The sequence below is a fragment of the Anser anser genome, assembly GCF_964211835.1.
Source record: "Anser anser genome assembly, chromosome: 1".
NCBI lineage: Eukaryota > Metazoa > Chordata > Aves > Anseriformes > Anatidae > Anser > Anser anser.
The window spans coordinates 15,787,474-15,800,087 of NC_139720.1; the positions used below are offsets into that span (position 1 = coordinate 15,787,474).

The following is a 12,614-nucleotide window of genomic DNA, read 5'->3' on the forward strand; positions in this document are numbered from 1 at the left end:
AAGGGGAGCTGGTACAGCAGATCGCATTGCTAGAACATAAAAACATCTCTGGGAAGCTGCAGGACTTGTAACTCTCATTGTCTTCAGGAGACAGTCACCAAGGGTCAAGATGCATCAAGGCAGCATTAAATCATTGGGATTATTGCAGGAACAGCTGTTTCTTTTCGAGTCTGTATTTACATAATACAAAGGATAAGTACAGACAAGTGAAAATATTAATTTTTTATCACTCTTTGATCTCCTCTTAAAAAGACAAAAAAGGCAGCCATACAGCCAAGGGCCAGAAATGCCATGTCCCAGAGATGACTCTTTGTGCCTCACTACCAAGCTGCACCAAGGCTCGGAGCACAGCCAGCAATTTAGTGCCCAGGATCCATTTATTCAAACAACCTGAGGAAAAACTGCAAAGAGTGAAGAGCAGCTCAAACGACCTTTCAGAAAGGAAAGAAGATATTTACATTTTGCAGAAAAATGCAGTTGCAATGAGTAACTTGGAGCAGTGCTTGGTGTCATCTCAGTATGGCAGAGCTTTACACTGTAAATGTGTCACAGCATTTTGCCAGAAGGTCATAAACTAAATATTTTCAATTGCTTATAAATGAAGTGGCATTTTATTAACTTCCTCTTTAGCCTACAGATGCTATTTAGTGAAAACACTTCTGCTTGCAAGAATTTATTAGCTCAGTGGGGCCAAGTCCTCCAGGATGTGCTGCAGGGGAGTCTGTTTCTGCTGGACAGTGTTCCCACACATCCGATGGACCCACAGTGCTTCCCCAAGAGGGATCCGTTTAATTGCCCACATTTTGTGTCCGCCTACCTACCCACAAGGCCGAAGACTGCAGCTTTTCCTCTGCCAGAGAGGGCTTTTTAGCTTTCATCAATGTTGGTCTTACTTCAGATCAAACAACATGAGAGGATGCAGTGTGAATCTCTTAACAGGCTGCCTCAGCTCTCAGCACTGCATGGGACGTGTCCCTTAATAAAGAGATGTCAAGGACCACGTTCATCCTGCTAAGCACTCACACACACACAAACTGTGGTCTTCATCTCTGAGCGGGGGAAGACTGGCAGACCAAAGCTCGCTCAGAAATCCCCGTGCTCATTTGCATCTCACGGATATTTCTCCCTCTGGAGAAGCTGTGCATCACTGGGAAGGCTGTGTGCTGCTTTCGCCAAACCTTCCATATGTGCTGCAATAAGGCACAGCCTCACACCAGGCATATTTCATGCTGTCTGATGATTATTCAAAAAACTCCAGTAGAAGCTTTACAGTCTGGTTGACTTCTTTTACAGACAAGAACGTCATTAGTAAGCAGAGCTCAGTTTATTAAAAAAGAAGAGCAAACCAACCTCGAGGTAACCTATAATGCAGTACTTCTGAGGGCTCTTCATCCCACAGGTTGACGAGGCTGTTAATTGCTTGCTGCGACCCAGGAGGAGGTCCCCAATGGCTGGGTGGCAGGACCCAGCACCACAGTCATCCTGCGCCTGCTGGAGTCTTATCAGCACTGAGCATAGAAGAAAATCAGAGACAGCTGAAATTAGTTCATGTACTCAGCAATACTCTCCAGAGAATATCAGTTATGTTCCGACATCAGCAGAAAAGTAAATTCTTTGTCTATTTTCCTTTTGTACTTAATCATATCCTCTCTGAACCTGGAAGAGCTTTGCTTGTGAACACACCTGCTACAAAATCATGAAAAAAATACACCTAGGATATTGCAAATTTATGCTAAAACTTAAATAATCTACACTTTATTGCTCAACAAACATGCCAATCTGCTAGGAGTAATAACATATGATGTGTCCGATCCTGGTATACTCAGAGACAGCACTACTGCAGCAGAACCACAGGCATTAAAAAAGACTTAGATAGGAAGGAAAGAAGAAGTTCTTTATTATGAGGGTGGTGAGGCCCTGGCACAAGCTGCCCAGAGAAGCTGTGGCTGCCCCATCCCTGGAGGTGTTCAAGGCCAGGCTGGATGGGGCTTTGGGCAACCTGGTCTGGTGGGAGGTGTCCCTGCCCATGGCAGGGGGTTGGAACTGGGTGGTCTTTAAGGTCCCTTCCAACCCAAACCATTCTATGATTCTCTGACTTTGTGAGCAAAACCAGATTCTGATTCATTCTGCTGATTTCTGCTGAGTTGTCCAAGTTGTACTGATGGAGCTGAGTACAGGTGTGGAGACAGTGGTCCTTATGATTTTCTGGTGATCTGCAATGAACATCCTGATCCAGTCCCAGCACCCTCTGTTCAGAACCCATGGAACAGCCATTAATAAATAAACAGAATAATTCATGGTTCTGTAAATAATTGTGAGGTTTTTTCAGTTTATTTTATCTGACAAGAATTTATATATTTTTTTTCCATTATGTCAAGACTTCCCTTACAGGGCTTGTCCTTTTAAACAAGTTCTGTCCTGAAACCCTGAAAAGGAATGGGTACCTTGGAGGCTTTATCTGCTCAGCTTTACTTGGCTCAACTTGTTATAAAAAGTGCAGTTAAAAAAATAGAATCAATACGTGAAGATCCCACAGGGACATGAGGAGCAGTAATGCAATTACAGCAGTAAATATGCATTATTTACTACGAATGGTTGTAGAAACATCCAGATTTCAGTTTGTGGCTCAGGCTATACTTCAGGCGATCAACGAAGCTTGACTCATTAAGTATAAAACAATGCATATGTTTGGTTGGCTTGCCTTTTTTTATTTATCCAGGTCCACCACGTATTAGCTGTTAGCAGGCATTGATTGCCCACTTCAGGACCTGTTTCAGATTCAATCACAACATGTATCTTTTCTTTGTATTTAAAGCTTTCACATCACTCATAGCTCCTAGGCAGGAGAGTGGGGAACAAGGACTCACTATCACATTCATTTTAACAGTGTATGTAAAAGAAGTACTCTAGCAAAATCTTGGAGAGACACATAAATGACATGTTAGTATTTCAAAATTAGCTAGAATGACTGTAACACTTGTACTTACTGAGAAGTGACAGAAGGGCCAGCCCAAGCCTCATGCCTCTGTGTGGAGCTCAGGCTGGTCTGGCTGGAAGAGAAGACCTGATGGGTCACGCAGTGTTCCGCTGCACAAGGGCACACCTTCTGCAGGGCTATCCTTCAGCAAAATTAAGGAACGAAATGAAAACATCACGACTGAAAGGAAACCCTGGTTATGATTTTGTTCTAGCAGAAATTTCTCATGACAGAGTTTTCAGTGCTCAGAATGGGATCAAAGTAGAGGGACACCTCGCATGTGCTTTAGCAGAAGACCATAAAAACATATTCAGGTAGTTTGAAATTAAAAAAAAAATGCTATCAGTAAAAATATTGTAGTATTTGAATATCAGCTATTTAATCCTAACTAGACTCAACAGGGCTGTTTGAAGACACCTAACTCCTTCTCTTGTTTCTTGTTTCTTTGCACTGACTTCAAACAAAGCCGGAGGTTCTAATGTAGATGCTACCAAGAAATGCCTGAAGTCAGGTGCTAAGAATTTTGGTCTCGTCAGAGACAAAATTATAACAAAATTATAAATTATAAAATCAATCTTTAAGTGCAGTGAGGAAAAATGGGTAATGTCAGTATTAGTGCAAAATACTTGTATAGAGGAGTCCTCAGCTGGAACCCAAGGCAGGTTCATTGTGGTTTTTACTTTACACCCTTCCTCCTACCACTCACATGGAGGAAAATATGATTTGCCAACACAAAAACTCTTTTAGAAAAACAGAAGGCAGACATGGATGGAAAACCGTCCTGCCGCCAAGCAGAGCTCCCAAACCCCAGCCTGACTCCAAATCTGTGCCTTCCACCTCTTTCTTCATCTGTAGACATCACTGGGACCAGCATGTCCTGATGCAGCTGTTTCCTGAGGTGTCCCCATGCAAGCACACCGAGTGCGCTGCTTCTTGGCTCTGTTCTTGTTTCTCACCTTCACACAGCTGTCACTACCCTCCCTGCAAGAGCTAAGATGAAATATCCCAGTGTGTTAGAGGAACTAGTCACTTAAGAAACAAAGGCATTCAAAGTATTTCAGATTTTACAGGCTCCACATAGGCTTGTTTTACACAGTCCCATTCAGTACACGGGAGAATAGCCATACCTGCACAGCTGTTTTGGCAACCATAGGTAGAGAAAGCTATAAGGGGCCACCAGAATTTCGTGCTCTTTTGGTTTGTCATTTGCCACAACCATGGAGAGCCTGGTGTGCTACAGTGAGATGATGCTGGCTACCATCATACAGCTGCATGTTTTCCCCTGTTTACAGAGAGAACTGGCAGCCAAGCCAGTATCAGGCAAAACAAAGAAAATGTCCTGCCAAGATGGACTTCAAATTTCATAGTCTGTGAAAATAATGAACAAACTCAGAGATGACCTTAAATGCAACCATTGTGACAGCACTGCAGTAAAACACAGATATCCACGGCAGGAGTAATCTACCTATCTTGGTAGTTACATGTCCCAGTCACGCTTCATACCAATGATATTCTTTATACACGGCTCATTTTAACAGATAAACAAGGACCAGCAAAACCCCAACATTACTTCAGTTCCACGCTTAGCAGGAAAATTAAATAGTGGAGACGTCTTACCTGTATTTCAGACAGCCAAGTGTTTCAGCTCGAAGTGAACAGCACAGAATGAGGGAAGCAAGTAAAGGCATACCTGTGCACTTCAGCCGAACAAGATCACGCGTCCCCCGAGGCACCGAGGTGTAGGTGCGAATGAGACCTGGCCTGCAACCTGCCAAGGGGGTGATTTGTGAAGTCATTCTGCCGGGGCTTCTGGCATTAGCAAGTACGAGCAGTGAAGGAACACAGTGACAGGCAGAAAAAGCTCGCACAACTCAAAAGAGAAGAGTGGGATTCTTAAAAAACAGCCCTTTAATTGTTGTATGATTGAACAACCGTTAAATTGTTCTGTCTTGCACCCATACCTTGAAGTCTTCACCATTGCGTTGCATCAGAGGTCCAGTGGCACTGGTTTAACTGAGCGTGGTCTAAAGGACTCCTCCTCATGGCAGGGGTGCAAAGTGTCTGAAAGGACCAGGTTTTGGTTTTGTAGTGACTGTAAATGTCCCCAGCCAAAAGCCGTGATCAAAGCCCACGTGGACATATCAAGCCAGCTTCAAATTAGCTCAAGCTCTGGATCAATGGCATGAACACTATTTTTATTTATTTATTTTTACTGTTTTCAATTTAAAGCTAAAGACACCACTGTGAGAAGCACTATGATGAAGCAGCTCCAAGATGGCACTCATCCGCTTGTGCTCTGAACCATTTTCTGATGGCTTTGCCAAAATCTATGGCACTTTAATTTCAATTTCCAGAACAGCAGACCTTCTTGGATACATATATTTGCTTTTGATATATTTTTTATCAGTTTTCTTCTGACTGCTTGTAAGGCCTAATTCATAGTTGTCTGTAAAGCATCACATCTTCAAATAAAAGGTTTTCTAAATGTGCAAAATATATGTTTTATATACTAATCACTGCTTTTCTTTTGGTAGTTCCTATTCTTTCAAAAGAAAAACCAACACAGAAAAACAAACAAAAAACAGGTAGTTGCTCTTTAATCATATTGTACTGTTCAGTGCTATGTATCTTCTACCTTTACTTTGAGTGTTCACTCTAGCAGAAATAATGCATATACTTACATTTTTTGAAATTATCTTCCACAAGTTCATGTGGAAATTACCTATGAGAGACTTTTCAGGCTAATTTAATCTGCATTTTTTTAGTATCCATACATGATCAATTATTTACTTAAATTACCATATATTATATTATTATTTTTATTTAGTGAGTTTGAATGTTAAGAAATAATCAACTAAGTGATAAATTAAGATATGAATTCTACTTTTTATGTGTAAGGAGGATGTCAAGTACACTCTGAAAGAATGACATTTAACTGAAGAAAGTATTATTATTGTAATGCTACTAAATTATAGAATGGTTGATGTTTTATTAGCATATTTCGTAGGGAATTCAGATTTTGTTACAGACAAGTTATGTGAGGAGTGAATATGAAGGAAGATTTATTTCCAGAATATAGCTGGTCCTGTGTTTTGATTTATGTAGGATCCCAAACAAAAAGGAGATTTTAAACCGCTTGAGGCAGGGATTAAGAAACTTTTTTCTTGCTTCTTTAATCTCCCCCCCGGATAAAGGATCTGGATTTATAATGCATCACTCGTCCCATGCTGGCTGGAGGGTAGATAGCACTGTGCATGATTTTTCAAGTCATCACAGATCCTATGGGCGTCATTTCTTAGGCCCAAGGCATATCCTTAACACATACGAAGGACAGGAATTACTAGCACTTCGGCATATTTTCCCTTCATAGGCACCAACCAGCAGAGAGGAAAGGGGGATGAGTAGAGGCACCAGCCTTGACAGCCTCTGTGCACCAGCCACGCTTCAGAGAGTGGCACCAGCCCCTGCAGGTGCATGATTTCCTCTGATGAACATGTTGAATAAACATATCTCTATGGGTATATGGATTTTTTTTCCCTTTAATTAAAATTTCAAAAATATCAGAGAAAGAATACAAATAATTTATCTTAAAAAAAAAAAAGAAAAAAAAAAACAAAGAAAAAAGAAAAACGATGAGAAATAAAATAATTTAATAAATTTAATAAAATAATAAGCCTGGGATTATTCCTGCCATGTGAAAAATAAGTACTTAATCTAAACAAATTACCTGGGCTTCATGAAGTCCATGGAGAAAGACAAGGACCCCTGCAGGTCCATCCTACCCTATTTTTAGATGCTTACCTAAAGGGATAACTCACCTTCTGGAGGTATCCACTGCTTTCCTTTGGGTACAGGCAGCCCCATTCCCTAGCTTAGACCAGATGCCGGCATTTTAAGCACCTAAAGTGTACTTAGATGAATCCCATCCATAAAGAACTAGCCGAAATAGTAAATGAAATCTAATGGTCTGAAAAGCAAAAATTTCTTGCTACATTTCTATCCTTCCCCTTTTGTTTCTGCTCTTATTTCTTCCGTTTTGTTTAAAGTGTCATTTCTCAAAGGTAAGAGTGTGTATTTTTTTGGTTTTCCACATATTGACAGAATGTAGCACTGAATAATAAAAACAGAACAAAGCATAAGCTCACAGTAAAATAAGAAATATTTTGTTTGACAGATTTGATCAGTAGAGCACTGGGGACAGCATGACAACATGCATTTTCATTTGCTCTGAAAAATAGAAATGATCTTTGTGAAAGAGTCCAGGGCACAGGCAGAAATAACTTTGCTATGACCCAGAGTATGGCACAGCAAAAATCAAACAACTGACCAAGAGGCTAAACTCAGCAATTTGTGCTCTGCTCCTCTGTGAGGCAAATTCTGCATTCTGGAGCAAATAACTACTGTTAGAGTTTTATTTAATTGTAACTTGGATAAACTTTTCCACATTTCAAAAGGATGTAAAGCATACTTACACTTTTTGAGATGCTTCTTCATTTTTTAACAGTCACAGCACCCGCAGTGCCCTGCACCTTTTGTGTGCAAGTCTGGTATTTGAAGCCTTTGGTTTCTCCACCGCAAGCAAGAAATCCAGTTTCAACTTGAATGTTATCTCTCTGGCAGGCACAGCGTTGCTGATGGTTGTAATCAACACTAAGGAGAAAAAAAGACAGAGGGTGATGAACTGTATTGTTTTAAATTATCAGTGCAATTTTCAAAGTGCTATTCAAGATATATATGTATTCAAGATTTAATGTTTCATGAGGTCCTGACACTTCCAAGCTGACAGTTCAACTGGCAGGATGAAAAGTCTGGCACCTAGTCTGATTTCATATTAGTTTATTTGGACTCCGTGGGTTCATGCAGCACAACTGGATGACGCTATTTCTAGGAGCCTTTGACCATCGATGAACCAAAGTACTTGACATTTTTCACTTTTCTTTTCACTGCTTATTGGCCTATTAAACAGAAACAATTATTCCTCCCAAATCCAAGAGAAGCGTTGTGCATGAAAACACAACAGAAATGACAAATGCAAAAAGAAAGGGAATATGCTCAGGAAGAAACAACTGAAGAAACGCATAAGGAAGAGGAAGCAAAAGAGCTTTTTCAGCCTCCACATGCTTAAGATGCACAAGGAGAAGCTGACTGAATTGAAGTCTAAAAATTAATTTTCTGTTGCAAGTAAACCAAAGGCAGAGGCATGTGGAAGTTAATCTATGTATCCTCCCCCCACAGTCAAGAGGAAGATATGAGTTCCAGGTATCTATTTTTCCCACCTGTGTTTTGTTGTTGTTTTCTTTTGTTATTTTTGGCAGTTTAACTCCCTGAACTACCCCCGTGTCTGGGCCCTGAATACCCCAATATACCTGAATGCCCCACACCAGCAATACCTGGGATCCCCCACCCTTGCCCACGGCTCAGCCTGGGGCCATCAGTCCCTGTCCCAGGGATGCCACAGGTGTACTTGGCTCTGACTCCGTCTCCTGGAAGGACCTTGGAGGATGGACCTTGGACCCATGTTGCACCTTGGTATTCAGTTCTGCCTCTGGCACCAATCTTTGCTCTCAGCTGGACCTCCAAGATGAACCCCAAGGCTGCTTTACCCCCTATCATGTTTGAGGGTTTTGAAGAACCCCATTACCAGTACCCAGCTCTGGCCACCACGTCCAGATCCAGTGGGACTGTGCCCACCGGTGACATACTACTACATGGGATCAGACACACTAGCATTAAGGCCAGAGGTGTGGAAAAAGCCTGGAGAGAACAGGTCTCCAGCAGAGAACTGGAAGATCAGCACAGCCACGTGGTAAAGCCAAACTCCTAGGTACTCTGAATGCCCTCAATCCAAGGAAAGCAGATTTACCCTCTCAAGCACACTCTTGGCTTTATTCAGCCACTGCATACAAGTTTATTGAATTGGATTTACCTGTGTGCTCTTAAAACATACAGCTAATCATAACTTGTCTCAAAACATCAAGCCATATTTTGACAAATAAAAGATGAAATACATTCCGTGGTAAACCCCTGATTCCAACTGCTACGTATACCTTCTGTTGCCTAACTTGGCAATATATGCAGCTAAACTGACATTTGGGAGATTTTCCATGTCTCAGTTCCAAGTGAAATTTAACACAAAGGCTTCTTGGGAGTATTTAAATCTCTCAACATATACATGCTAATTACCTAAAAGCATGATAGAATGATGGCTGGCTGACTGTCAGCTGTTTGGTTGTGTCTGTGTCTGTCCTGTAACATCTGGAATCTGTACAAACAAAGAGGCATCACACATAAGTCATGCACAAAATAAGTGAGGAGAAGGATTAGATTTTGTCCTGGACCCCAGCGATATAACTGATGTAACAGCAGCACAGCAATAACACAGCGTGCTAAAAAGCTGCAAACTGGTGCATATAATTATACGATTTGCCCAGGATCAAGAATACATAACCTCTCCTTTATCTTTCTTGCGAGTACTTAATTATTCCAGATGGAGACAGTAGGAAAATTAATGTCTCCCTTCACTTTCCTGCTCTCCCTTTGTCACACGGAGGGGAAGCATTGTCACTGCCAGGCAGTCGGAAACCCAGCCAAGCTCAGCAAACGTCAGCAGCAAACCTGGAGAGAAGGAAAGCCCTCCTGCTTTCACATGCTATCATCGAGGCAGCTCCTTTTTGGCAAAAGAAGGGAGGAAGCAATTCTCCCTTGCTGACCATCTGTGAGGAGAACACTTCAACAGTTGGTTTGCTTGCACGCTGACCATCCTCTCCCACCAGACAGTCTGTGAATGCTATCACCCCATGCTCCCTGCCATGGAGTCAAGGGGGTGGGAGTCTCTGAACACGGGGCAGATGGCACCTCAGAGCCTGCTATATCTTGGAAGGCAGGCAGCCTGCAACAGAAAACAAGGAAGAAAAGGACCAGAGCTGTGAGGAAGCCAAGGTCAGTTTGAAGCTGAGAGGGTGGGACGGAAAACAGGCTGATCCAGTAATCCCAGCAGGGAAAAGATTTAATGTTTTGAGAAGGACCACAGGTACTCACAGAGACATAAACTGGCCACAGTAAGAACTGGCAGGGAAATACCAAGCTGTTGGAAGTTGTGGCTTAGTCAGACGGACATGTAAGTGCTGCATGTTAGGAGTCAGGAAGAAAAGCAGTCATCCAGGAATGGGGGCAGAAAAAAACAGGGCTATCCACAAGCAGGGTTACAGGACCTCCATTCACTGCCTGGACAGACCTGTGCAGAAACACAACGTTCGTTAAAAGAGTGGGGTGCATTAGACCTACCGGGCATGTTGTGGTGCTCATGTAAGAGTATCCTGACCCCTTCAGACTGCCTTGCAGAAGTGCTCTACAAATTAACGAAAACCATGATCCTTGCTGATTGCCAGATGACACTTAGACTAGAGAAAGCTTAATTAACAGCTGTTATTTTTGCTAGGTTCAGCTCTCACCAATCGTATTTAAATTGTTAGAGAAAATAACAGGCATAGTAAAACAAAGCAAAACAAAACAACAAACATGGAGTTAACATTCTTCATTATTAAAACTAAACCAAATTTTGCTTCTTATAAAGCAAAACCTTTCCAGTGATTTGTCGAGATTTTCTTACAACCTGTTTGGCTTGGCAGAACATCAACGGAATAATTTTCAATAAATCTCTACAGATATATTGCTTATAGAACCCAAACAATCAAATGTGCACACATAACTACACAGGTTTCATAAGAAATTTGGGGAACCTCATTCTGCTGATTAAGCACCAATTTACGTACATTTATGTTACTTGTATATTTGTAACGTCCCACGGATCACAAAAACCTGAAACGTTTTGATAAAATACTGGTAAGATTATAGCAAAATTATTAGTATTCTTGAATATTCACTGTCAACATCAACTCACGTATGCTTACCCAAACCTCCCCTTGATCCCTGAAATAGACTTTAGTGTCTTTTATGCAATTAACAAACAGAAATGCCTTTTCCCCTATTAAAGGAAAATTGTTCCTATCCTTCCACCATGCCAGCTGACACAATTCTCAACCAGGTAGCCCTGCAGAAGCCCAGATCCTTCCAACCACCCAGAGCACTGCTTTTAAGACCAGAGATGCTTTTTAAGACTACAGCGTTATGCTGGGAGGCAGCAAAGAAGAAAAATAAAAACAGCTTATGATGATTTGTGACTAAAACTTCAAAGAAGATTTGAAACATTGAGAAACCTATTTATTAATGGCTATGGGGTTTTGCTTGTTTGTTTGTTTTTCTCTCCAGTAAAACCGTGTTCCACAGAATGGAAAACAAAACATTAAAATCAAAGAAATACGGAAGGTCTCACAATTTAAACTAGTGTAAGAATCTCTGTCCCCTGAGAGTTGCTGGCCTTGTGCTGAGTGTTTAGACAATTCAAGAAGCCTTTATGCCAAAGGATTAGTGTTTTTATGTAACTTTATCAATTATCAAAATATTACTGTTTTGTAATCACGATCTAATTACTAAAAATAGCCAAGTGGTGATAGATCAGGATTTATTACCAACCAGATGATCATCATCTCACAAACTGACATTTGTAATCCAGACAGGAATTCAGCTCAGTGACTTATGTTACCTTCCTCCCTGCCACATGCCACACCGTCTATCAACAACGTATAGCAAATCTCTGCTGAATGAAAGACACAACTTCAAATTAGTTATCTGTCTACACCAAACAATTTAAATTCTTGGGGAAAGGAAAAAAACAAGACCACACTATAACATCTTTAACTGCAGCTTTCATAGCACTTCACTCAAGGGCAATACTTATCCCAGCTTCCATGTGAGTGAAGTACGAGCCTCAGTAGCAGCTGTATTAAATTGCATTTAAAATGCTAGCCAAGTCACAGAAACATTGAAAAGAAGAATAAGGATTAATTTTCCTTAAAAAGATTTGTAGTGGTTAATGATTTCAGATTCCAGAGAACGGAGTCAACCTACTTATATGATGAATTCACTTTAACTGGGATTTTTTCAGATAGCTTAAGTAGCTATAACACATTTTTTCTTTTGGTTAATTGGGCTCTTGTGCATTGTGAAACCCTGTGAAAATAAATGCTCATAACGATAATTTAAAAAATGATCTCTCAAAAAAACAGAAGTGGCACTGAACTGGAAAAATGTTGTAAAAAATAGAGATAAAGGTCTCCTTTAACTGCCACTTGTTTTTATTTAAACTAGCTACAGATGCACCGAGAAAATGGAATACTTAGAAGACTGTAAAGAAATAAGACTAAAATAATGACTGCTATTTGTATCACAGCATTTGCAATTCCTGTTTATGAAGGAATGGGGATTTCCATCCAGGTTTTAGGCAAAGAAACAGTGCCTTTGGCCACGCAATGCCAGAATACACACGCTATGCACTTGCTGCAGCGATTTAAATAAAATGACCGGATTACAGAATTGTAGGTTCCTGCACCCAAAGGGAAGAAGAGCACCCAGAAATGTTTCCTGACTGTCTTGTTTGTAACAGAAGGCTTCTGTAGGAGTCAGTACTGGGCCAACAGTCAGAAACCTGGAGGGAATACAGGCTGAGGTCTTTGAAACATGCTAAAATACCTCATTCTGAGATGCCCCATCAACTCTTCAGAGGGTGGTTTCAGATATT

General features: G+C 41.0%; 1 protein-coding gene across 1 annotated transcript in view; it reads right to left on the reverse strand.

The window, feature by feature from the left end:
- The window catches only part of LAMB4 (laminin subunit beta 4), a 58,740-nt gene that overhangs the window by 41,638 nt on the left and 4,488 nt on the right, over nt 1-12,614 (reverse strand). Inside the window, exons 2-5 of the mRNA XM_083825524.1 lie at nt 7,450-7,627; nt 4,939-5,038; nt 2,988-4,745; nt 1,351-1,508 (exon numbers count right to left, since the gene is read on the reverse strand). Coding sequence (XP_083681650.1) covers nt 1,351-1,508; nt 2,988-3,021 — 192 coding nt within the window. The 5' untranslated portion in view covers nt 3,022-4,745; nt 4,939-5,038; nt 7,450-7,627. The remainder of the gene's footprint in view (nt 1-1,350; nt 1,509-2,987; nt 4,746-4,938; nt 5,039-7,449; nt 7,628-12,614) is intronic.